The 26,085-nt window shown below is 41.0% G+C and overlaps 1 protein-coding gene and 3 non-coding genes across 4 annotated transcripts; all 4 read right to left on the bottom strand.

Annotated features, from left to right (window-relative positions):
- Positions 1 to 18,833: 18,833 nt before the first annotated feature.
- RPS12 (ribosomal protein S12) lies at positions 18,834 to 22,801 on the bottom strand. Its single transcript, XM_058802039.1, has 6 exons — positions 22,748 to 22,801; positions 22,557 to 22,608; positions 22,022 to 22,138; positions 20,227 to 20,329; positions 19,671 to 19,772; positions 18,834 to 18,923 (listed from the first exon to the last, which is right to left on the bottom strand). Exons 2-6 carry the CDS (start codon positions 22,568 to 22,570, stop codon positions 18,861 to 18,863), a joined length of 399 nt encoding a protein of 132 aa, XP_058658022.1. The 5' UTR covers positions 22,571 to 22,608; positions 22,748 to 22,801; the 3' UTR covers positions 18,834 to 18,860.
- Positions 19,268 to 19,402, bottom strand: LOC131556402 (small nucleolar RNA SNORA33). The gene has a single exon (XR_009274638.1). It is a non-coding gene; the product is annotated as a small nucleolar RNA SNORA33 (small nucleolar RNA).
- On the bottom strand, positions 19,836 to 19,922 carry LOC131556403 (small nucleolar RNA SNORD100). Its single transcript, XR_009274639.1, has one exon. It is a non-coding gene; the product is annotated as a small nucleolar RNA SNORD100 (small nucleolar RNA).
- LOC131556394 (small nucleolar RNA SNORD101) lies at positions 21,237 to 21,311 on the bottom strand. Its single transcript, XR_009274630.1, has one exon. It is a non-coding gene; the product is annotated as a small nucleolar RNA SNORD101 (small nucleolar RNA).
- Positions 22,802 to 26,085: the final 3,284 nt, after the last annotated feature.

Genomic DNA, 26,085 nt, shown 5'->3' on the forward strand with positions numbered 1-26,085 from the left:
GGAGAGTCCATCTACTTCAATAATAGGTGAGTGCTGCTCGAAGCACTGAGGATCTCTTCAAATGCTTTGGGGGTTCCCAACATAGCTCCAAGCCAGAAAACACTTTTAGTAGGTACAATTTAGCTTCAAGTTGGTCTCATGGCACTGCTTTCCACTGCAAGTTCATTTTAAGCTGGGAAATTTATTTTTTTTTACACTGGGACTTTTCTACAAAAATGACTGCACAAACCGCACATTGAACTTTGGAATCCATACTGTTTGACAAGTTTTGAAATTTTACAAAATAATGATCCTTACAACATCCAAGGGCTGTCTCCACTCTGTTACAAAGTCCCAGTGGGTTCCAGACTACTTCCAAGGCCAGCACCTCGTGGTTTATTTCTCAAAGATTCTCACTGCCATGCTCCAGTTCATGCTTTCACTGAGGGTGGCCAGATTTCACCACACATGGACAGCACAAGGAAAGTTCATATGAAAAGAAAAAAACAGAAATATTCTACTGAGCCTAAGTCACAGCATTTCTTTCAGGACTTGAACCTAATTCCCCATCCTTCTGCAAATACGCCTGAAAAGGCATTGCACGGAAAACGAGACTGCATTGCAGCAAAAGATGCCTTCTGCTCTTTAAACAATCCCTCTTCAACAACACATATTCTCATCTGTGCATTTTTAATAGAAGCATAATTTTTGTCATATGTTGTAATGAATAGCATACGTCTAAATGGTGCGTATAAGACTGTAATTCCATCTGGGAGTTTGTTGACATTGATAAACCGCTTGGGTTTTGCTTTTGTGGTTCATGCCATTACAGCAGCTCAACAGGATTACAATCCTGTTAGGTATAGCTGGTTATAGGCATTATACCATATGATAATGATTGTATGTTTCATTAAAGAAAGTATTTAAAAATTAAATTCAAAATTCTCATCAACTGTCTGATAATACAGTATTAAAAATTATATTTATGTTATTACCTGAGTTGCTGGTCTAGTTTATTTTTTTAAGATTCCTCATCTCACGCAATGAAAATACTTTATTTGGATTTAATTATATCTATGCTGTGGAACCAAAGCATTTCCCTTGCAATTTTGTGGCATCACTACTTTTATAGGATATGAAAGCCAGAACAGCGCATTGCCCATGAAGAAAAGTGAACCAGACAAGTCTAGTAATTTCATAGTCTAAACCAAGTCATACAGATACAAGTTTACATTTTTTTCCTGTAATTCCCAGTCACTAGCAGTGATAGCAGTGGCAGTGCTAAGGGTGGTTTAAAAACCCTGTGAAAAGTAACATTTTCCTTAATTCTATTGTAATTAATAGATCAGCCAATCCATGTATGCATTCCCTTGAAAATGAAGCTTATGTTAAGACACATTTCCCTCTTGTCCTCAAGTAAATGCATAAAACCTGTGTGAAAAGGAGCTTTCATTCTTCTGCACTTTACTCCCAGTTTGTTTGGATCACCATGGGTTTTAAAAATTTTAGTCATGTAGCCCGTTTCTAGCATGGCTTCCCTCTGCTAATTGGCATTTAGTTCACAATGAAATAACTGCACTTAATGACTTCAGCAAAGCCCAGATGTTCTAGGCTGGATGGAAGGGAAATATTTCTGATATGAATTCTTCCACTTATACAAACCACTAGAATGGCCAACACTGCCTGATAGATGACTGGAGGCACTGTCACATCTGATGTCCTGCTGCTTCTGTCCATTGTTCTCTGTGGAAAGGTTATTATCTGTAATACCCCCTGCACTAGATTTTCAGATTTCACTTTTTGCACAAAACACCACCAGCAGGAAAATCTCAGGGACAGGTCACAGTAGCCCACAGGCACAGGCCACATGGGACAGAAAGCAGCTGCATTTATTGGACTAGATGATCTCTAAAAGTCCCTTCCAACACAAACTATTCTATAATTCTTCCCCTTCCTACTTCTGGCTTTACTGAGCTGCTGCTCACTCAGGACCCACACATCAGTCTCAGGTGCCTTGCTGCTGCTCCCAGACATCCACCCTGTTCACACACAGGAACTCTTGAACACTGCAAGAGAGTGGATACACACAAACCATATCCAGTCAGCAAAACTGGGGAAAGAGACTAGGGGATAAACTGCCCCAAGGGCCAGTGGAAATTACTCTGCTGAAGCCTGCATTGGGTTATTGTCTGGAGGCTCTGCAGGTGATGAGAAGCTTCCAGGCAGAGGAAGTATTTACAAAGCATCTGCTGCAAAGGCAAGCTTCCATTTCAAGTGTTAGGAGATACTGGGGTACATTTGCCTGTTTATCCCCATTTCATGCAGTTTCAGACTCCATTACAGACTAGGAAAACTGAAGTTTCACTTTCAACATAATGGCACTTCCACCCTGTGACTAGAACCTTCTCCATAGTTCAAAATCTTTGCAAACATAGCTTCCACAACAAAATCTGTGGAGATGTGGTGCATACTGGCAAGAGATGTTTTCTAGCAGTGTTTAAACCAGCTACCCACATGACAGAAGTTAAACCTCTCAACAGAGCATTTTGCTTCTGTAAGAACATAGACCAGAACCGATGGTTTAATTAGTGGCATGTTTCCTTTCTTCTCTTCTGATACTCTTAGCTGACAAGGTTGTATATGCAAAATGCTTGAATGCAGACAAATCTACTTCTTCTGGGGAAGCCACACAATGGCCAGGAAACAGTTCCAGCATTGATGGGAGAGTGGAGGGGGCTGAAGCAATAGAGCTGTGACATGTGGTGAAGCAGCCTTCTCCTGGATCCTGGGCAACACCCAACAGCAACACACAAATCTCTGGGGTGGGATTTAAGGTTGCAGGTTTCTCCTACAGAAATTCTCTGGAGATAAGTTGGAAGGAAACAGAAGGCAACCACCAATGAATCTAGTTTTGCAGTGATTTAAGATGCCTAAATCCTTTCACTCAACATGTGTACTAAATTCTCATTAGTCTTAAAATACAACAACGATCAGAAAAGTTTAGTGTATGGTTCCTTCTCACCAAGCTCTGTCTTTCTCATCCAGATCTATCTCCACATTTGGCCAAACAATACAGATTTTTCCTCTGTTAACAGTCTACAATTACAACAATTCCTATGAGGACAAGATAGAAAGGGAGGAAGGCTTGAAGGGCCAGTCTCCATCCCCTCTTGCACATCATTTATAACACTGACAGTGAAATAATGAAGCCATCCACATTATAAATGCAACCGAGAAAAAACAAAATGTGATTCAAAGTGGGATCAGTGAATGACACCATCAGTTTTTAAAAATAATATTTGAAGTAGGCAAATTTAATCTGAAACCATTGAAAGAAAAATGTGGGAGACCATGAGGTCATTTTTATGGTACCCCTTTTGTAAATGTAAAGGCAGTTTGCTGTAGGTTAGCATAGGATGGAGTTAATTTTCTCCTCAGTAGCTGGAAGGGTGCTGTGTCTTGGATTCAGGATGAGAACAATGTTGGTAACACTCCGATGTTTGAGTTGGCGCTGTGCAGTGCTCACTCCATGTCAGGGAGCAGCTGTGGGGCAGCTGGAGTTAAACCACGACACACATTAATGGAAGTTACACTACATACATATGTGAAAGAGTTAAAATTAGCATATATAAGTTATGATGCTATTTTCTGATGAGTACTGAAAAATTCCTGGAAAAACACTTGATAACTATTTAATGGTTTATAATACTTTCAGCTGAGTGATTTCCTGCTCTAAGGGGAAACATGGCCCTGCAGTTAATTGCACTGGGTTTGGAGAAAAGGCCATAGGCAAGATTTCTGGTATTTGTTTTTGAAGCTTAGTTTTATCCTAGGATGAGGAACCCTAAGCATTTTTACAATAGCTGAACCAGGAATGTGCCGGACATTATTGGTCACAACACTATGGGTAATGCAGCTACTAATATCTTCTGTACTTCAGGAGTCACAAATTAAATAATCCAGAAAAAATTAATCAGGGAACAGAAATCTAAGACTGAGTAACTCAGATTCTAGGGCAGGCATAGCACATCTATCAGAATTTTTAGGCAATTTGCAGCTGGAGCTGCCAAGAACTAGAAGGTGGTGTTGTGTGGAAGGGGTATAGCCATTCAGCAAACCCCCTTCAGCTCCTTCCTCCTGTCCTTCATGATCAGAGCTGCATCTTCCCCATACTGTGCTGACCTTGGCACTGATCTGGAGGGAAAAAAGTTTAGAGTTTATCTGTTTCACATGTTGTAGAGTCACTTTGTGAAAGCAAAATTTTGCATCTTTCTTAGGGTTAGACACATTTGTGGTTTTGCCCATATTATATACTGCTATGGCTAGATGGACAATGCCAAGTCCCAGCAACTGGTTTGTACAAAGGATGGGTATGTGATTCTGATTCCTTATTATGAAGGAGGGAAGAAATACGTGTCTCTATGTTTTTCAGAGTCATTTAGAGGGAAGGAAACACCTTAACAATGACTTTTTAAAATGTACTGTTCTGAATAGACGTGCTGTGGAGAAGATGGAAAGGATCTTCTCTTGTGTTAGATGTTTCTTCTCCAAATAAAAGTATTCCTAGGACTTCATAATCTCTAGACCTGATTTAACAGTTTCCACATCACCTTCCACTGAAGCCAATAACAATAAAGGGCCCAAATATGTATTTGCTAATTCTTCCTTTAAAAGTAGGGGCAGCCTCAGTGTGTTCACATTTGCAGACATCAAACTGACTTTCAGCATTACCAACTGGCCACATGGATTTTGCAGTCTCAAGGACTGCAATTTGAGCTTGGGATATATTCAGGTTGCACACTGAGAGCAGAACTGAGCAGCTTTGGACAGTTTTTAGGTGGCTATGCTAAGGGTAAAGCAGCAATTTGGTACTGTGTACACACTGTTTTTAAGCACTGGCCTTGCCTTTGATTTCCTTCCAATGCCTTCCTCCTCATACAGCTCACTAAACAAGCACAATCCACTTCTTTCTATGTGGTGATTCCTGAGGTTTTGTTGTTGGTTTGTTGGGTTTTTTGGAGTTTTTTTGGAAGGGAGATTCTCCCTATTCCTACCAAATTTGGAGAACAGATAAATACTAGTGGCTGCTACTCAGATTTCAGCAGACAAAACCATGGAATAAAGAAACAAAAGGTTGTTCAACTCAGGCTTTTCCTGTAAAATATTAAGCCAGGCCTACTTAACTGGGGCACTCTGACTTAACACTGGCCTGAGGTGTCTTTGTTCATAGTGCCATGAGGGTCCATGCACCAGAGGTATGCAGGCACCTGGACCAGTCTTCAAAAGCTCCCCTTGCAGTTCTGGAGGAGTAAATACTTCATTTCACTCATCATTTAAATATCTGCTTTAAGATGAGATAAAGTGACCCCATTTGTATTTTCTATTTGCCATAAGGAGAGTCAGGGGTGCTTACTGTATCTTGTAGATACATAGATTTGGTAAACCAGTTTTTAAGTCATAAACAGAGACACCAAGGGAGAGATGAGGAACCTTACCAGAGGAAACTCAATAGCCTTCCTGGTATTCTGTCCCATGGACTGCTTCTGCATTTTACTTTAGAGAGTTATTCAAAAACAAATGCAGACAAAGACTCAAGAAATTATTGGGACATAAAGGACCAAACTTCTTTCTCCCCATTCCCAGTCCAGGATTTTATACACTAAACTACAGATCTCTGGGCCACCCCTCCTTCTTGCTTCAAGATTTCAACATTTACACTGCACAGGTCCAGCTTCAGCAGCACTGGGGAGACACAACCTACACAGATAGATAGAAAAGGCTGGATCAGTTTAGAAAATAAAGCAGTTAAAATCGCTTGCAGAAACTTTCTAACACAGGAAAAAAATAAAAGAATGAATATTTATTTACTGGAATAAAAATATACCAAATTAAGGTAATGTACTACACATTTTAAAGTACTTAAGGATCTCATATTTTTAAGCACAAGAGAGTGTGAAACTCTGACATAATTTTATTAAAGTCAAGAAAGAAGTGGGTAGAGATAATATGAATGTTTGCAAGTACATTACCTTCTTGTGAGAGGGAAATGTGTATGCACATCTGCACTTATATGTGTGCAAAACATATATAAGTGCAGATGTGGGGGAGTGGGGGAGTTAGGAAAGGAAACAATTTAATTTTCCTAGACTCACCAAAAAAAAAAAAAAATAGATTATGGTGTATTTTTCCTGAAAAAAACAAATTAAAAGCTGTAAAATAACAATGGAGAAATTTCTTCTTTGCATCAGCACAGATTTCTAAAGGCTAACAATAGTTTATAATATGATGAATCTGTAAATGTTTTCATGAGTAAAACAAAGAATATTATCTTAATTAATTGGAAAAAAATTAAACTACAGCTAAAAGCAAATATTAACTGCTTGTTGCAAATGGCAGCAGTTGCCATGACTTTATGCATACATCAAATTAGCTCATATTTAAAGCTTTAAGGATTTGTTTGTGTTTCTCATAGCCTTCCTGATTGTCTTAATGTTATTCTACCATATTCTTCTAAATATGGGAAGTTTACTTGGAAATGTTTATTTATTTTCTTCAGTTCACCACAATTTCTTGAGATAATTGTTTTAACATTGCCTTTATGGGTGGGCTGTTCCAAGGTCAGTGTGGCACATCAAAATTTTCTTGAGAGAACCTGTTGAACTTCTTTATGACTTTTCTCCCAGGCCCCAAAACTTTAAAAATTATGTTCTTTTCTTCCTTGAGGTAAGAAATCAGAGCAATGAAAGCTACTGGCCTTCTATACAATCTACTCAAAGCTTCTTCAAGGCATTTTCTTTCCCTGTGTTCTTTGTTTTATGAGTTTTCTCTTAGCTGTCCAAATAATTTTCAAAATGTTTCAGCAAATTTCACTAGTGACTGCTCAACAACTATCAGTGAGTGGACTTTAGGTTTTCCAGGCCTTTCAGATGGTACAAACTGCCTTCAGATCCAGGAACCATGCAGCCAGAAAAAACTGTCTCCTTGGAGATGGAGGCTGTGAGAGACCACAGGGCTTCCTACAGGGACCAGGGAGACATTGCTTGGATAAACTTTTGTAGGTCTGAAGAAAATTAATTCATAATCCAGTTATAAATTAGCTCACTACTCACATAAATCTGTTTAAGAAAACCAGAGTTGGCACACATTGCCACTCTCCCAAACCCAGACGCTGCAGTAGTCACATCACAATCGTGAATCTCTTGTTGGCACATCATATGACTATCAAAGTAAAGGATGATGGCAAAGTTGCTTGGAGGTCAATTTATCAAATATTCTGATTAAATTCAATTAAACTTCTGCTCTATTATTAGCAGTAGATGGTGACTTTGTGTACAAATTTTTGATCCATGATACATAGATCTAACACAACATAGTCTGTGTCCTAAAAGTATGTAGAAGAAACACATCACAGAAATAAAAAGCCACACTACCCTCACTCTTTGGAGCTGGTGATTTGAAGGACTGATTTGCTCTATACTTTGTAGCAGTCACTGGCAAAGCTGAGAAATGATTCAAGACCTGTGTCCTAGCCATAAAACTATGCTTGCTCTCCTGACATGGAAAGAAACAGGAACATGCCAGAGATGCAAAGCAAATGCCAAGTTGTAGAATGGGCCCCTGAAGTATTTTTTTCCCTGGAGAGAGATTAAAGCCTTGCAGTACTTATAAACACCTGCCTAATGATGACAGAATTGAATTTATTGCTTCTAGCAGCAAAAATGCCTCAGAAATAAGATACTAGATGCCCTGTTGAGATCATCCAAAACAGCATGTGCTGTAGTTATCACAAACTTCAGGTGATAGCCCGGGACATCTGCAGCACATGTACAATTTGGTGAACACTAAGGCGCAGCTTGCAGAAACTCTGCCTGGGACCCTCCAGAGACTGTAAAGTAGCTGAGACATGATAAGACGTGAAAGAACACCTCACTTCATGATCCTCCATCACTACCCTGCACAGCAGCTCCAGTGGAAGCAATGCCAAATGCCTAAGCTGTGCACCTTCTCCTTCAGCTTATCACACTCTTAGGTTAGTGAAAACACATTTCTGAGGCTGGGATAATAAGTTTGAACAGTGGTCTTAACACAGAACTGCTTTTCCTTTGGGAATCAACTGTCCTCCAAAAGCACTTATGCCACAAAGTATTTCTAAAAGAAGACTGGGCTTCAAAAATGTTAATCAAATGCAACATTTTAAACAAAACTTTCTAATCTCTCTTGACACATGTACAAGGTCAAAAACCAAAGCTGTGCCATAACCAGCATCCATAAGAACAAAGAATGTCACACCTATACAAAAAGACTTTCCATCTCTACCATGTGTAAAATTGGTATGAGTAAAGGCAATGTCCATTAAACTAAATTTGACAGCAATGTTAAAGGTGAGGAACTATAATTTATATATTGCCTGTAACACGGTCAAATTCCTGGTAGAAACGGCCAAACAATCTAAACCACAGCCACCCGATATTGCTGGATTTCTTTTCTCTTATTAGAAAAAAAAAGTTTTCATGACTTTTTATTGATAGAAGACGTAATCAAAATAGTCCCTTTTGACTGGAGAGATTTAATCATGCAGGTTGAGGAGCAACCCTCTTTGCTGGTCATAAATTAGGTGAAAAAGATCCATGTTTATTTATTTTCATTTCTTCTCCTCTGGACAAAAATCCCTATTTTATTATCTGGAACAACTGGCAAATATTTTAAAATATAGTCCTTACAAATTTAGCTTCATTCCTCAGATGTCAGGCCAACAACAGCTAAAAGAAAAAAACCAAATAAATTCTTGCCCCGTTCACCCTTTCACCACCTTCACAATCCTGTTCCTCTCAGGAAAACTTAAGAGAACTGGTGAACATTGCAATGTGCCAGAGAAGTCAGTGCACACAGGCTATTTTAGATCAAAGGGAGAAATGCCTTCTGAAGTGCCAAGAGCTTCCTTGCTATTATACCAAATAAACGTGCCAGTTCATCTTTTCAGATGGATTAAATATTATGGAGAGAGAATGTATCTAATAAGGGCAGAGCTGGGTGACAAAAGACATTATGGGCTGGACAAATACAACTTTCAACTCCTTTTGGAAATAGCCCATCCTGGTGCACAAAGGTGATATACTTGGCAAAAGAGAGCACACACCAGCTTCAGCCCTGGATCAACTTCAGCCAGTAGAAGATAAGTAGATCCAAGAGTGATGTAATTCCCAGGACGACATTGTCACAGAAGATGCATCCACTGCAAAATCAGAGCAAGCTCAGAAAGAAAGAAGCTCAAGGATATTTTAATACAATTTCTCACAAGTAAAGATAGAAAGATAACTGCATAGGTATATTCATGGTTCTCATGTTTTCAATTCAAATGTTAACAAAAAAGGTTTTTTACTTCTTTCACTTCTGAGCCACACTCAGTCTGCTAGACTGCACCTTTGAGCTGTCTGCTAATCAAACAGATTTCTAAAATGTCTTGCTTCCTGACTTCCAAAGGATTGTAGCAGCTACCTCCTCTTGACTTGCTTTCTCTGCAAGTACTGATTTATTTTGTACCTTTTTAAGTCTGTGGCCTTGAAACCAGAAGTTTTAGGCAGCAATTTGAGCTCTTTTAGCACTCCAAGGGCATGCCCATATGATCTTTTTCTATCAGAAATGCCCCATGTGGTGAGACCAATGTCCATCACCCAGGCTTCTGTCTCCCACAGTGGCTGTTGCAGAGGTGGCTTAAGGAGAGCACATGAAAAAAGCCACTATCTGAAATCTAACCCTCATGCTTCTTCTGCATCCTGCTGTTAGATTTCAGGTGTTAGAGGGAATATCACTGCCTTCCCAATAGGATCTGGTTTGCACCTTTTATCCATTAATTTGTCTAATCTATTTTGAAAATCTTGATGTGTTCTGACTTCACACTTTCTTGCAGCAGCCAGTTTTAGGAGTTTATTACAGGCTTTGAAGAAAGGCACTTTTAAAAACCTGTTTTAAATTACATCCGATCAGTTTCAATACATGTTCCCTGATCCAGTACTGTAGGATTTGGTAAACAAGTTTAGCACTCATCTTCTGCACTGCCTTCTTGCAGAATGCAGGGACAAATTGTAGGTGATACTCAAGGTGTGGAGGCACAAAGATTTTCTTCATTGGCAAAATGTACTCTTTGGTCTTGTTCTCAGTGCCATTCCTGATATGGGCAATTTTAGCTGCAGGTACACACTGAGACAATGCTGACAGAGAACTGCTAACTCAGCATGGCTTGGACTGTACTAAAGCACCACAGAATTGTTTTGGAGGTGCTTAAATTAACTCCAAACAAGAGGCTGGCTCACAAAGCCAGAGAGGATAATGCCACACAGAGGTGCTTGCTTAAGCCCTGGAAGATTTACAGCTACACAAGGGCAGTTGCAAACTCCTCCTAGATTTGGTAGCAGCTTGTCTATCTAGGATGCCTACAATCACAGCACATCAAGTAAAGCAGACAGGCCAACAGCCCTCCTATGCATTTGAAATGTCTTCAGAACAGTAACTCTCTTTTTGGGAGCCTTCTCCTCCCTCCCCAAGCACTGTATCTAATGTGAACAACATCTGCACTCCATGTACAACAGCGTTAATAATTATAAGAAAAAAAATCACAGACTAGCAAATTCTCCACAATTTAAGACTGGTTTTCAGTCACCAAGAAACTTTACCAGTATCCCATCTGAAGGATAAGACAAAGCTGTTATGTGATAGTGGAGGATGGAAAGTATGAACAACTTCCTCTTCACCCAGTGCTGCATGTCTTCTCCCTCCCTATGTATGCCACTGATGCACCTCAGAAAATATTTATGAGTTCTCATTCAAATACTTCAGCTGATAAATTTAATATCATATTCCCTGGGGTAAGCAAAAAATAAAATATTGAGTTGGCCTTCGCACATGTGGATATTATATTACCTTACAATGAAACCCAGCAAGCTGCACATTACAGTTTTTACCACAATCTCCTTGGTAGGAATGTTTCAAATACATTGCATATGTGTGAATACAATATAAGCATACTGAAACGCTTTGAACACTGTAATACATCAGACACTTGAGTCAGGGAGGGAAAAGAAAAAAAAGCCTTCACCTATCTTGGCTCTTATCTCAAGTCTGTACTGCTCCTTTATGTGTTTGACAGTGGTGTTCTTGGTCTGATGGATGGCACTACTTACAAGGTATGAAGTGAACTTCCAAACAACTGGATCCTTGACCACATCCCCCAGACCTGTTAGCTTGTTCATCAAGTATCTCTGTGAAGGAAAGCAGACGAGAGTACTTGCCCTGTGTGGTACAGCTCCCACAAAAACGGATTAAAGGTGTCGCAGCTGTACAACAAAGACCTCGGGTTTAGCAAACACATTTCCACACACCGTAAAAGCCCCAACACCTGACGTGCTGGGGTTTTACAAGGCTGCAACGCTGGAAAGGAGGCATAGAAGCCGGCAGCGTTCAAAGGCATTAAAGAGCCACATTCCACACCGGCTCGCTGCGCGGCGAGCCCGCCGGGATGAGCGCGGCCTGCACCTGCTCCCGCCGGCCCGAGCCCGCTCCGGCCGGGGCTCGGCTGCCACCTCCTGCCCGGCCCGGGAAGCGCCGCCGGGCCCCGCCGATGTGCCCGACCCCAGCCAGCCCCAGGGCGGCACCCGGGACAGGCAGAACGGGGTCTGGGGTCCCCAGCCTCCCAAACGGGCCCGCTTCCCCATTCTACACTTTGGGAAATTACAGCTCATAAGCTACAAGCACACGTCCACGCAGACCTCCCGGTCTGAGACTCTTCTAAATTCTGTTTTTCGGGGATAAAGCACTCTTGGTAGCTTTCTGGGCTTAAAACATGGAAAGAAGTGAAAAATAGAAAATGTCCATATGTGTGAGCATTATTCATTCCTAAAGAACAAAGCAAAAAAGGCAAAGTTGGTGCATCCAAGGAATGAAAACACACAGTCAATGAACATTTCCAAATGGCTTACCAGCCCCCACACAAGAGCTTGGTGGCACAAATATTCATCACCGTTTTTAACCATAAAAACCACAGTCTTCATTTGGGTTTGTTGAGCCTGGTTTTGAGCAGGGGGATTGGTTTTTTGGTAGTATTTTTGGTTTTGTTGTTTGGTTTATTTTTATACACCTCAGATTTCATCCCAGTAGAACCTTGGATCATTCATAGGGTCTGCTGGTTTGCCTTCAAACTTCCTGACACAACTGTAGGAAAAATAGCATATAACTGCATATTTAAAGAACACATACATGCCAAGAGACTTTACTAGGATGGCACACACTGCCTTTCTTTCCCACCTAATACTATCTTGAGCCTTGTAATCTACCTTTAAAATGGCACACCCATGTGTCTGCATGCATGCATCTTTGCTCTTCCACTCTTCTGTCCCTTGACAGTTGTTCTCCCTATGCTTTGCCATTCATTTTATGGATTTTTATGGGCAAGAAATCAAGGGTGGGAGAAAGAGGGTCACCTCGAGGCTCATGGCCAGATTGTCTCATTAACTTAACCTCTTGCAATTGTTGCCCTGCCTCCACCTACTACTAACCATGTTGACCAGTCTGCCTCTTCTCAATATAGGAAAAATTACTCGAAATACATGTCCAAAAAGTAGCTTTAGGGGTGTTTTCACACAGTTACAAGTAGAAGAGGCACATATATTTCCAATAACTTTCATCTGAAAAGGACATGAATATGGTCTTGAAGGTCAGACAGAATGATGATGCTGTTCACAATGGTCAAAAAAGGATAAAAACATACTGGTTTTAAAAGAAATTGTATAAGCTGTCATGCTGAAAAACAAAAGGTAGATAACCATGAGGGAAGAGTCAGAAGCAGCTGAGATTTTTATTTGGAGGGAGGGATGGAAGTCAGCCTCTGCAGAAACAGGATTTGAATTGACATGGTTTTTTCAAGTACAGTAGCTTGCTAAGTTCTGTGCTTGTAAAGGTACTTCTTGTGCATGTGCTGACAAACATTCTATTTTGCTGCTCTGAAAACAGCATAGCTGAAGGTTCTTACTTGACTTTTGTCCATTCAAATATATGGATCAAAAGGAATATATACCATAGCTCTATTGACATATGAACACTTTTATATATATGGATATCCAAGGGTGTTTCATTTTTTTTGTGGAGGGGTTCTACAAAAACATGACCTCAATTCCTTAAACACATAGTCTTAAAACTAGAAGTCTTTTGGTTTTTTCTCCAATTTGCCTTCCTAAACCTGTCCTAAGCATCTGTATTATGTTATCCAACACACTGGCTGCTAACAATACAATCAATACAAAAGGTTACTTAGGGGTCATGGATTTTTTTTCTGCCCTCAAAATACAAAGCTTATTTTAACAGGGATCTGACTGCTTTCACTGCAGAAAATGTTTTAGAACCACTCAGGTGAGAAGGAAAAATAAAGCATACTGGAAGTACAATTTTTTTTTTAATATAAAAATGGGTAATTTAATAAACATTTTTCTGCACATCCACATAAAATACATTTTTTAAGTTTCAAAACTTGATCATAAATTTTAAAGGGCAGGAACCTGGCATGCCAGGAACTGACATAAATACCTTTTTCATCACATTTGGAAAATAGTATCTGTCTGCTTACGCATTAGTGTATTTTAGACTATCAACATACTAACTATTGTTCTGCTTCAAAGTGTAAAACTTACCTTACCTTAGACCTTAGTCAGACTACAGCAAAGATGAACAGATTCCTGACACTGACTGAGCTAAAGGACAAACTCGGTTGATTTGTACCCAAACATTTACTCCCTTGTAGATATTTTTTTATGTAATTCTGTTTTGTGCCTCCTAATCTTTCAGGAATAGGAAATATTAGGTATCAATGAAAGAATTTTTTTAAACAAACCCATCAGGTACAATCCAAATTGTGTTTGGTTTATAATTTTTTTAAATTAATTTTTTTAAAACCATACCTGTTACACTAAGTATCCCCATTCATGTAATATTGTGTTGTTCAGAGGTCTCTGAAAATACTTTAAATATTTTTACTTACAAACTATAAAAAAAAATCCCTCCTGTTTTTGAATTGGAGAGGAGGGGAAAAGCTCCTTAAGACAAAGTGATTTTCAGATTAGTTTCCATTAGTCCATATAATGTGACTTGGATGCTTTCAGAATGGAAAGGAGGAAGCATGGTAACAACTGGCTGAAAGTTCAGATATTTGTAGAGTGATTTATTTCCGTAAAAGATTGTATCATAATTTAGAGTAGATCAGGTACATGAAGCAGTTGATGTCCACAGTTTTTGTGGTGGACTTTCACACAAAAATAATGCCAGTGCACCAAGAAATTATGAATGCATGTGGGATCATTACATACAACACATACTAACCACTCCATCTGCTCAATTTATTAAAGAGAATCTCAAAATAAACATTTGTTTGCTGACCAATGGCTGAAAACATTTCTGTGTATTTACTTAAATGTCTAAAACCATTGAAAAAATAATTTGTCATTACTTCTGCTTTCCTTAAGGCTGAAAAATACAAACCACATCTGATTTCACCTAACACTGCTATCTGGTTCAATGGTCTTGATGCCTAAGACTTTTAGCTGTTTGCATTTTTCATGTATTTGTAGCTTTGTAGATTGATAATGCATGGCTGTAGCTCCTAGCAATTTTCCTATCCTCTTTCCCTACATTTAGGAACAATAAGCCAACCGCCTAAACATGTTTCTAAAATACTTGTCTTATTCCAAGAAGAGAATCAACTACAAGGATGTTCTGTTATACAACCAGAATCTGGACTAGAGATAACAAAATTGGGGCAAAGAAGTCCTGGGCTGCATCCAGTGGGACAGTACCCTGGGAATTATTACCTAACCAACCAACATTTTAATTGGACAATATGTGACAGGTATACTAATCAATTAACCTTATAAAAATTATAGAATTACTGTGCCATGTTCAGTTTTTGCCATATTGTGTACTTGAAAGCTTTCAAGTAAAGGTTTGCTTTTATGTTATCACTCTAACGTTAGGGAAGACTTTCTATCTTCCAGGCAACAGTCTAACATAAATTACAAATATTACTAAGGCTTTACATTCCAAACATATCATCTCAAAGGGATCTTCAAGGCTGACAAATAGATAAATGTTCAGAATTCCTTCACATCCTTGGATGAGAGACCTTTGTGAAGTCTAAAGAAAAGGGAGCAGGTTTCAGGGACACTGCTTGCACCAGACTCAGGAACACAGATACCTGAGGAACACTGGCTTACAGCTCTTTCACAGCAAACAAGGAACAAAATCAGACAGAGGCAATTCTTAGCCAGAAATGTTATTAAACAGAAAATATTGGGGCTTAATTTTTTAAAGGATATTTTGTGGCATATTATGAAATATATTTTTTCTATATGTGGGATTAATTCTCACCCTTCATAAAGTACTTAATGCATTAAATAAGACAAGAACATATCTTCTCTTGGCAAAGCAGGCAAAGTAAACAATGCTCTCCAAATTAATGGCTGAAGCCCACAAAAGTGCTTGTGCAGCAGCAGATTTGCTGCTGACAAGCCCTGATGCCCCAACACTTGTGCTACTGCAAAGCACACCAGCACATTGTGACTAAACTGTCCTAAACCAAAATTATCTTCAAGTGAGCTCTCATGCTCACACATCAGAAGCACACACAGTCCCTTTTAACCAGAAGCAGCTGAGTAGCTGTACCACTGTCCCAAACTCCAAGGGACTGCAACAGTGAAATATGTACTGTCATGGGAAACAGAGGTCAGGTATAAACAATTCTCCCACAGGAGCTGCAGTCAGGCCCATGACTCCATCAAAGCAGGAACTGTGCAAATGTGGTGCTGCTGCTGTGCATATACTCAAGCTTTTGTGACCTACAGCAAAACACACAGACAGAAAACAGTAGTGGTCCAGATGACACACAGGTGGCTCTAAAAGAAAATTAGCTTAACTGGTCTCAAGACTTTTATTATCATGTAGGATGTTCTCCAATGCTCTCTGGGAGTCTGTTCTTGACACCTTCAAAATGACTTCCCAGAATTTCTTCACACTTCATAAGCTTTCTACTTCATGGTGAAACTTATTTTAGGCCTGTAAACACCTACCCTTCCATACAAAACCCATCCAATCCCACTACTACAATTCAGAAAACAAAAAATAATTCTCAAGATTTTGCCAATCTAAAGCTACAAAACATACATCATTGAGCAAACCATTCTGTTTTATTCTAGTTTGAAAAGGAAAACATGGAAGTGACATTAAACACGATGAAAAGTCAGGGTCAATCCGGGAACCCTAACTCTGAAGTCTTAATTTTCCGTTCCCATATTTAGTGCTGTCCAACCATACCCATTCTTGCGACTAGTAATGTACCGCTTTGGGCAGGGAGGCTGCAACCTCAAGTAGAATCCCTACTGAAAAAAAAAAAAAAAAAGCCTACTCCTCCAAAATCTTATCTGAAATCCTGCAGGACATACAAAAATCAGTACATCAGTACATTCAGTTTATCAAGAAAGCATGAAGATATTGGCTCTCTAGTCTACAAAGCAGAGGCCTCAGAGAAGCATTTACAAAGTGATGCAGTATAAGGAGTAGTAGGCACTTCTTTGCCTCAGCCAGTTTGGAAAAATAAAATAAACCTTTACAAAATATCAAGGTGAATCAAAAGCCTTGGGTAGAATTTCAATCTCAGGAAATTTCTGAAAATAAACCAGACCCTAGGGATAATTTTAAATAAAAAGCATGAAGCAAACAATCAGTTCTCCAATGCTCACTCTGCGTAAGCTCCAAGATCACTCGTAAAGCCTAATTTCCTGGAAAAGTCCTAATTTGAAACATAAGCATTTTGATAATATTTAATTTCAACCTAAATCCTTCTTTAAAAAAAAAAAATTTAGTAAGTGTTGATGCTATTCCAATGAAAAAAAAACTTGGCATGAAACTATGCAATTCCCTGGTATTAACATTCATTGCTATGTAAAATGGTATGGTAACACTAAAAAAATAACACTCCTGAATGTTTACTGAGGTATCATTCCACTGCAGTGAAAGAAACACTGCCTAACAAATTTGCTTGTAAACTACAGCTCCCCTTACTTGAATCCCTTCACAGCAATTAAAAGGAAATGCAATATTCCAGCTACTGTTAATGTTGCCATTACACTGGTATAAATCAAGCACATAAAACATTTTGATTTTTTTTTTCACACCAAGATAAAACACGTTAAATGAGTATTTTGCAAACCCAAATGGTTTGTGTGAGCTGGACTTTTCTCAACTTGGTTGCAGGCTCAACAAATATGAATTAAATAATGGAACAAACTATGTTGGAAGCGATCATTGAGTCCAACTGCAAACCAAACACTGGCAAAACCACTTGCCTAAGCATCACATCTACAGGTCTTTTAACTGCCTGCAGGACTGCTGATTCCACCATTTCCCTGGCATTCTCCAATGCCTGACTGTATTTCCTAACACCTCGCCAGGCCATTTCCTCTTAACCTGTAACTTGCTACTTCAGAGACGAGACCGCCACCTCATTACAACCTTTCTGATGGCTGTAGAGTGGTATGGCATCCCCCAAGCCTCCTCCAGGTTTAATAACCGGCTTCCTAACTGGCCCCAACCCTTCACAAGATTTGCCAGCCTCTTTTGAACAAACTAAAGTGCCTTAAGGTCTGGTTTCTGAGAACATGCATTAGTTTAGCAGAAAGATACACACCTCACATATTTGTCCAGGTGACCTTATTGAGTACACCTGAAAATGTTACTATAGAAATCTTAACAACGAAGTCACCCAGATGTAGCTACTACGAAGTAAAAGACAGGGCCAAAACCAAAAAGACCCTTCAAGAGCCTAAAGAAGAACTGTAAGAGAAATGCATCTGAGGCCAGCTGGAGAAGATGCCTGCCTTAGCTCTCACATTTAGAACTAGGAGTATCAAGAGGGGTTACAAACCATAGTAAAAAATCTAAGTTGAAGAGCCTGAAAACAGATAAACATTCCCATCTCTTCAGCCATTGATGCTCAGTCCCAAATATTCACATTCGTATCTTACACATCAGCATAATCAGCAATTCCTTATGACTCACTCCACTTTTGAGCTACTTGGCAGAAAATTTAAGACACATGTAACAACTTGCAGGAAGATAACAAATCACACCAGTCTGAATCCCTTGCTTCCAAAAAATAGACAGAAACACAAGTTCTGAACAACTACAGAATCCAAAACACTAGGGAAGTTACGAGTTTAACACTACCTAATGTGAGCAAGTGAGAATTCAATTACTTGGCTACCCTACCGAGAACTAGAGAATCAGAGCTACAAGTGCATGACAATACTAGTTAGAAGACGCTATCACCCACAATTTGAGCCAGAGGAACAAGTAAAACACATATTGTGTCCATTAACTTCCCTGGATGAATTAAAAAAGCATTTATAGAAATCCTGCAACATCTCAGAAGAATTGGTAAACAGTTAAAGCTGTTCTTCTCATTTGTCTCAGCAGAAGGACCCAAATTATTATCACAGAGGCAGTAATACTTAAGTTACTCAGAATCCTAGAAATACAGACCAAAGCACCACTAAGCAAAGACAGTATTTAGCTATCTGAATTATTGCAACTTGAATCTGTGCCATGTTCTAGCTAGTAACTTCTGGGGTAGAAAAAAAAACAGAAGTACCCAAAACCAGGAATAGTGGCAGGGATCCCCATGATCTTTTTAGCAAACTGACTTAGTTAAAATACTAATAAACCACACCAACAAATGCAAAGTTTTTTGCATCTTCTGACGCTACCCTTTGCAACTCGAAAGAACTGTTCCACAGACACCAAAGCATTAATCACACATACACTAGACTGGTTCAAAATTTATTTGCCATTCATTTCTTGCACTTGAAGTACTCCTCGATGACATCTTTGGCCTGAGATTCCTTGCCATAGTCCTGTAACACAAAACAACATATTGTTAACATAAAGACAGACTCATTCTAAATTTCACAAACTGTTTTTCATAAGGAAAAATGGGATTACAACACTTTTTCAAAATAAATTCCCAAAATTCCATACAAGTAAGCTCAAGCAATTTGCCAGTTTTCTCCCCGCTCTTTAACAAGACTATTCTAATAAAGTACAGCTGTATTTCATGCAAATGAATGAATGAAATTTGACATGGACACCCATTGACAGGAATGCAAACAAAATGTTCTCTGCTAAAAGAAACTCAAAGCACGTGAAAAAGTAACATAACTATGAACATGCATGCAGAAGGCACTAGTCTTCATTGTGAAGATGTAGCCATCTCTTGGGACCTCAGAGACCACACAGTCTTCAAGGCTCGTACTGTGGCTTTACTTTGCCAGTGTTATTGTGAAATAAGCTCTGCACAACATTTTCAAGTTGAGCAGACACACTGAACTGGCTTTTCTGTCTAAAGCAAAACTTCCTATCTTCTAAGTAGGCCTTTCCTTCTAATGATTACTGGCAGGTAGGCATTGAGGACACAACTATTAACTCACAAAATGTACATGAGTAAATAAACATGACAGAGCCTATGATACAGGAAAGCAGCTTCTATTCACCATTCACAAAAAAAATTAGGAGCTGTATTAAACAGTTCCTTATCTAATGCAACCTTTAGTGTACTAATTATTTTCAGAAGTCAAGAAATAAAACATAATTAGCAATCTTACTTTGACAACCACACAACTGCAGCCCACCACTTTGCGAGGTTTTCCTTCTCGGTCGATCTTGCAGAGACCCACCCATTCGCCGAGCTTCTTGTTGTCATCAACCTGTGCAGAGCACATCACATTAGAGCTTGCCATGCCCAGCACGGCTGGCTCAGCCCCCAAGCTGCTGTACTGTCAGAAGCATTGGGTAACGGATGGCTGCTTTCCTCACAGGAATCAGCAGAGGGAGCCAAAGTATCATCATCGTACAGCTTGAGCCTCCCTGGAGCCACAGGAATGCTCCTCCCGCCCTCCACTCCCAGCAGTAATTTTACTTATTATACAGGACACCAGAACTCACTTGAACTGTGCAAAATAACTAATCCACATCCCTTGCCATTTACACCCACAGGTTTTGCACTGTGGAAAAATGGCAATCAGAACTACAACAATCTGCTGCTAAGTCCTGCCTAGGCAAGCCATACACAGAATTACAGTAGTGTTCTAAAGGTTCAGCTCTCTACATGCTGAAGCAAGCAGCATAACTGTTCCAAACTTTTGTCTCAAGTTCACGCACCTTTATTAAGTTGATCTGATGTTCTGCACAGAGCGCTTCAACTAACTTTACATATGTGGGTTCATCACAGTTTGAAGCCAGAACACAGAGATGGGCTTGGCGTCTAAAAAAAAAAGAGAACTGACAGATGTTACTTCAGGCACCAATTAAAATTTCTTGATAATCAAAACCAAAAATAATTGCATTCAGCACATGCATTTCTAGAGAACCACTTCCTATGCTTTAACTTTTGGTTATCAGACACCATAAGCTTTTGAAATACTAAATATACTTTTGATGTGGTTTGTCACTTTTAATGTTATTTATATATACATTACAGGCTATTCATATATTGTTAGCTTTATCCTAAGATTCTATTCCTGCTTTGAAAGCTTCTAAAAATCCCACTTCTAAAAATAAATTCTCAGCCATTGGAAAAAGTCTAATGACTGCATAAACACCAGGTACCCTACAGAACTGTCACTGTTACAAAGCAACCAAGTTACAAGTGACTTTTTCATATTTACCACAGATTACAGTAATACAGTAATTTAACATTAGAATTTTAGTTATTAAAAGTTTGAATTTCCACGCCAAAGTGTTTTCAAGTTCTTCAGAACAATCTTTTCTACTTACGTTCAGAGAAGCTGTAATGACAGGGCCCCAATTCTAATTAGGATCTTTGTATACTGTGGTACAATGTTAAGATACCAAAGGGATACCTGACAACAGAGAGAGCTGAGTAGGTCTTCTATGCTTAACCTAATGAAACGTGACCTCTGCAAACAAGGTCACTTTTCCCTAAAAAGACCTTCTTTATCAGGACTGTCACCAGAATGCCAGAAATGTTTCCAAGCAAGAACCATTGCACACAAATGTGTAGAAGCCTCACACACACATCACCCTAAAACACAGCTTATAAAGCAGGAGCTGAACTCAGAGAACTCACACAAAGCAGCTGTGAGCTACCCAAGCTCACAGTATTTCTCTGCCCTTGTTTAGTACCTTGTCCCAGAGGTTTCTGCATACAGGTTTGTCAGACAGCAGTTATCACTCACAGGACGAGTGAAGGGGTATCCGACTAACTGAGAAGTCATCACCCAAACACTGTAGCTTTACATCTAAGCAGATTTTTCTTGCAAGTCAAGTATGGATTTACAAATAAACACACACAGGGGTGTATGCATACCTGGAGATACACATGCATTTTGCCCTAGAAAATACCATAACTGATTACCCAATAACTGGCACAGAGGTTCAACATTGTTTTGATATTGCACCTTGACAATTTACTTACTGCTGCAATATACAAAAAAAGACAGCAAAAAAAAGTTTAAGAAATCTATGAATTTAAGGCTTTTTCATAAAAAGGAAATGAACTTTTCCAGGAAAAGTCTGAAATATATATATTAACCCTATTAAAATCATCTAAAGTTTTGAGAATAATTTATTACTTCTTAAAATATAAAGTTCTTGAAACCTAGATTTCCATAGCCATATACAGCAGGCACGATTAAATTTTCTTCACAAAACCCATACACCCATATGAACACTTGGTGGCACTGGGGCCACAAAATTACAGAAATTAATACACCAGATCCTGCTATTCTTTAACTATTGAGTTTAGCTTTTATATTTTAATATTTCTCTTAAAGGCCCCAAAAGACAACAATTACTGGCAGATAGCTATAATCTTGTGTAAGTTAAAACTGAACACCTGAACAAAATGGCCACTGCAGGTGTTCAATACACCTCATCACAAGGTCTCACTCAGTTTTACCATTCACAGCAGAGAAACTGGTGACACCACACTTACTTGTCCAAGGCTTTGGCTGCTTCACGGATACCGCGAGCAAGGCCATCGTGGATAAGTGCGGTCTTCAGCACTTCTTGCAGAGCGGTGTTAACATCCATTACACCTCCAGCAGTAATGCTAAAGAAAAGACACACACTATGTTCTCAGCGTGCCAACAACTTTCAGCTATAAGCAAAAGCTTCCCGTTCACCTGCAAGCATCCGGCCATTAAAAAAGGACAGAAAAAAAGCAAGTTAAAGCACTATGCCAAAGGAAAACGAGACGAAGGACGAACTCGAAAGAAGCGAAGGCACTAAATCCTCCTGGCGAGCCACCGGGCCATGCTGCCTCCATGCTCCTTTGGGGAGGCGAGGACGCCATGCGCACAGCGGCCCTGCCAGGCGGACCCGCGCCCGTCTCCCGGCCTGCAGGAAGCACGCAGCAGCACCGCGCCGGGGCCTGCACACGCGGCACAGCCAGAGCTCCCGAGCCGGACGCGCCACGGAGCGACCCGGCCCCTCCGCCCGCCGCCCCCGACGGCCCCGGCCCTGCTCACCCTTCCTCGGCCATGGCGCTCTCGGTGGGTGCGGTCCCCGCCTGGGTTCCTACTGCAAATAAAGACACAGGCCGCCCCGGTGAGCGGCGCCGGCCGCCCCGGGGCCCCCGCCCGGCCCGCTCCCGCCGCGATGCCCCGAGGGCCGGGGGGATTCCGCCCGGCCGGGCCCCGGCGCCATCGCGGACACTCACCCGGCACCGCCGCGCGCCGCTGCACAGAGAGGAGGCGGCGCTCCCGCCGCGTGCTCTTATAGCACCACAGGACCCCGGCCTGGGTGTGCGCGTGCGCGGGCTGGGGCTGCCCGCCGCGGTGCCTGATTTTGGGCCTGCCTGCCCTGTGTCCGCGGCAGCGGGAGATTTGTGCCGGTTTGAAACCGAGAGCTGGGAAGTGGTTTGAAACAGAAATTAAAGGATGAAACTGAGTAGCTGTAAGCAACAACTGCAAGGTGGCTTTGTCAAACAAATACTCTATGGGAGATACCTCTGCTGTTCCCAATGGCTGACCCCAGCAGTCACAGTGAGGCCCTTCCTCAAGGAAGATTAAATAAAGCTTCACAAGAAACTCAGTTTGCTACTTTTCTTTAGGGAAGGGACGGTGCCAATTAGGTCTTTGAAGGAAAACTTAACACCCAAGACGTTCCATAAAAAGGAACGTTGTTCTTTTAATAGAGAAATAACTTTTAAGTGCCCATATTATCCATTTGATCTGGAGGAGCAGCCTCCGGAGGGATCCCCAGCTGTGGCAGCCGGGCAGGGCTCACCTCGGGCTGGGTCACCGGCCAGGGCTCACCTGGGCTGCTTCCCTGGGCAGGACGGGCACCCGGTGCTGCCAAAGCCGGCTGGCCTCACTGGCACCGTCCCTCTGCCCTGGCAGCCGAGAAATGGGGAACATGGAGAAAACACCCTAATGCCCCTCTCTGCCAGCAGGTCACAGCGCTGAGCTGTAGATTGGAAGCCTCATAAGTGCGACTGCTCAGCCCTGTTCCTGTCACACATGCACAGGTGGTTCAGCTGACGGCGAGTGCAGCACGGCCACCGCACTGACACGTGTTCCTCACTTGGGTGCTGTCAGTCTGACACGGGGCTTTGTCCATCCCAGCTGCTTCTGATGGATGACTTGACTGTTTGGTATTCTACATATCACTATCTTTGTAAAAAGACCATAGTGATAAAATAAAAGTAGGTCACAAATTTTGATAGCCATGGTTTGTGGCTAGTGCAATCAAACACATTTGTCACCAGCGTTGTTAGCCACTCTTTCCACAATATGTTCTTCCTTGGTCTTCCTGGTGTTGCCAAGCAGCAGGCTGTAGGCTAAATACAGCTAGGGAAGGGACACCGTGCACAAAGCAATTCACTGCAGCTGGTCAGGGCAGAGGAAGACAGGAAAAGTGGAACCTGCTCGGTTGTCTTGGAGCTGCCCAGCTCAGCCTGCACAGCTTTTCAGAGCCTGCCTGGGGAAATGCTGGCTGGAGGCTGCAGCACTTCCAGGCTCCAGCAGTGAGACACAGCTCATGCCAACTCTGAGACAGTCACCTACATTTACACAACAGAGATCTATAAAGGGCAGAAGCCAACCCCTGAGCAAGTCATGGAGAGAGAAGCGCAGTATGAGGGCTGTCCTCTCCCTGCAAACTGAGCTACCAAGGACAAAGTGGGAACAACCCTGCCCACTGCTAACACGGCAGCCTCTGAGATGCATTTGGCTCCTCCAGTGGTGCCATGTATTGCTTGAAACTCTGAACTGCAACTCCTGCTGCAATACCCCAATGTGTTGCAACCACTACAGTCCCAACATAGATATTCTAATTTAGCAGCTCCTGTGAAACAGGAGCTCTTCCTCCACAAGAAGTAGGAACATGTAATTTCCTTTGCACTGCTCAGAAAGCATGCAAGCACAGCACACACAAATAATACTGCTCGCTTTTTTCCCACCTCTTCAGGGGAGAATGTTTTTCCCTATATCCATCCATCACTTGTGCCCTTGAAAAGCCTCAAAGGCACCTAATCTACAGGGCAGTTTTTGTAGTGAGTGGAACAATATACCATTATCTGCCCTAAAGGTCTTGAAAGGATAAGAAGTCTGTATGCAGCCTATGACACATCAGTATCTCCAGGAAGTGCTATATACATTCAGCCCAGGAGATGGAAGCATGCACATCTGAAAGCTTTGTATTACAGCAAAAATGATAATAACAGTCAAAGTATAGTCTAATATTCTAGCAGCCCACCACTAAAAAGCAGTTTTCCTAGAACAGTTGCGAGAAAACAAAGCTGTGCTGAGATAAAAGTTACATATTTGTAGAGAGGAAGTTTTCATTGGCACTGAACTCTGTGTGGAAATGTTGGTATAGCCTAGTGGGAGTCTGTTATTTTTGTCTAATAACTAATGAAAGCATATGATCTTGTTGGAAAGTCTGCTTCATTGCACAGCATGAGCTCAGCATTCATGTGGGTGTTCTGCAAGCTATTGGTACTACTCCACCTGCTCCACCTTTCTCTCTATATTCCTAGAAGTAGTAGCTAATTTCTTAAGCTCTGCATTTTCCCTTGAGCACCCTGCAGTTCAAATGCTGGCATACAGCCATGGGGAATGAACTGTTTAAACCAAGGACTGCAGTCCTGTGTTAGAAGTACTTCCAGTGCACTTGAGGCTGGGTGAGTGGTGTAATGTGAGTGCTAGAAAATGAGGAGCTGGCAGATGCAGTGTTCTAAAGGGCTGAGGTGCTGTCAGTGCAGATGCTAATCTTCAGCTTCACTGAGCAGCCAGCCCCAGCAGAGGAACTTGGTCCTCTCAAAATTTAGTTATATTACAAACAGCATAATGTGCTGCCTATAAACTCGGATTTAGGGAGAAGAAGATGAGCTGCTGTCACATGGCATTCAAGAATTTTTATTCTCTCCAGCCTGCTGTTCTGAGTGATCCATTTGGACTCACCATCTTGTTGCATGTATTTAAAAACCCTCTGGTTATAGCTACTACCCTTTGCACTTGCCATTCAGTTCCTTGACACTCCCTGACTGTCTCCCTTTCCAGGCTGGCAGCCTTCCTTTCTTTTTCCACTCTGATCAAAATGGGAACTGAACCTGGGGACTTTTTCAGAAGAGCAGTACTGCAGTGAGACTATAATGGTTCACTCTTGTCTCATCCATCCTCTTCCTGCTCCTTTTCCCCATTATCTCTCCTTGTCTCTTGCTCTGGTAACATTTATCTTCCCCTTGTACCCACCCTGGCAACCACAACCCGTCTTCTTCAAAATGTCAGACTACAGGGATGGTTTAAGTGCCATATTGTAAACTAGAGACTCAGGAAGTGAGTAATGAGCAGTTTAGACAGTGGCACAGTGTGGTGAGGCAGCCACGTAGGCAGATGAAAGTATCAGGTATTGCAGACTCCCAAGAGAGGTCCATGACACTGCTGAACTCTGAACAATAAATTGTGAATTTCAGTTCTGAACTTTCATCTCACATCTGTCTCCAGAAATACAAAACATGGCCATGTGCAATAAATAAATATCATAGGATAGAAT

This window comes from Ammospiza caudacuta, chromosome 3 (genome assembly GCF_027887145.1).
Source record: "Ammospiza caudacuta isolate bAmmCau1 chromosome 3, bAmmCau1.pri, whole genome shotgun sequence".
In the NCBI taxonomy this organism is placed as follows: domain Eukaryota; kingdom Metazoa; phylum Chordata; class Aves; order Passeriformes; family Passerellidae; genus Ammospiza; species Ammospiza caudacuta.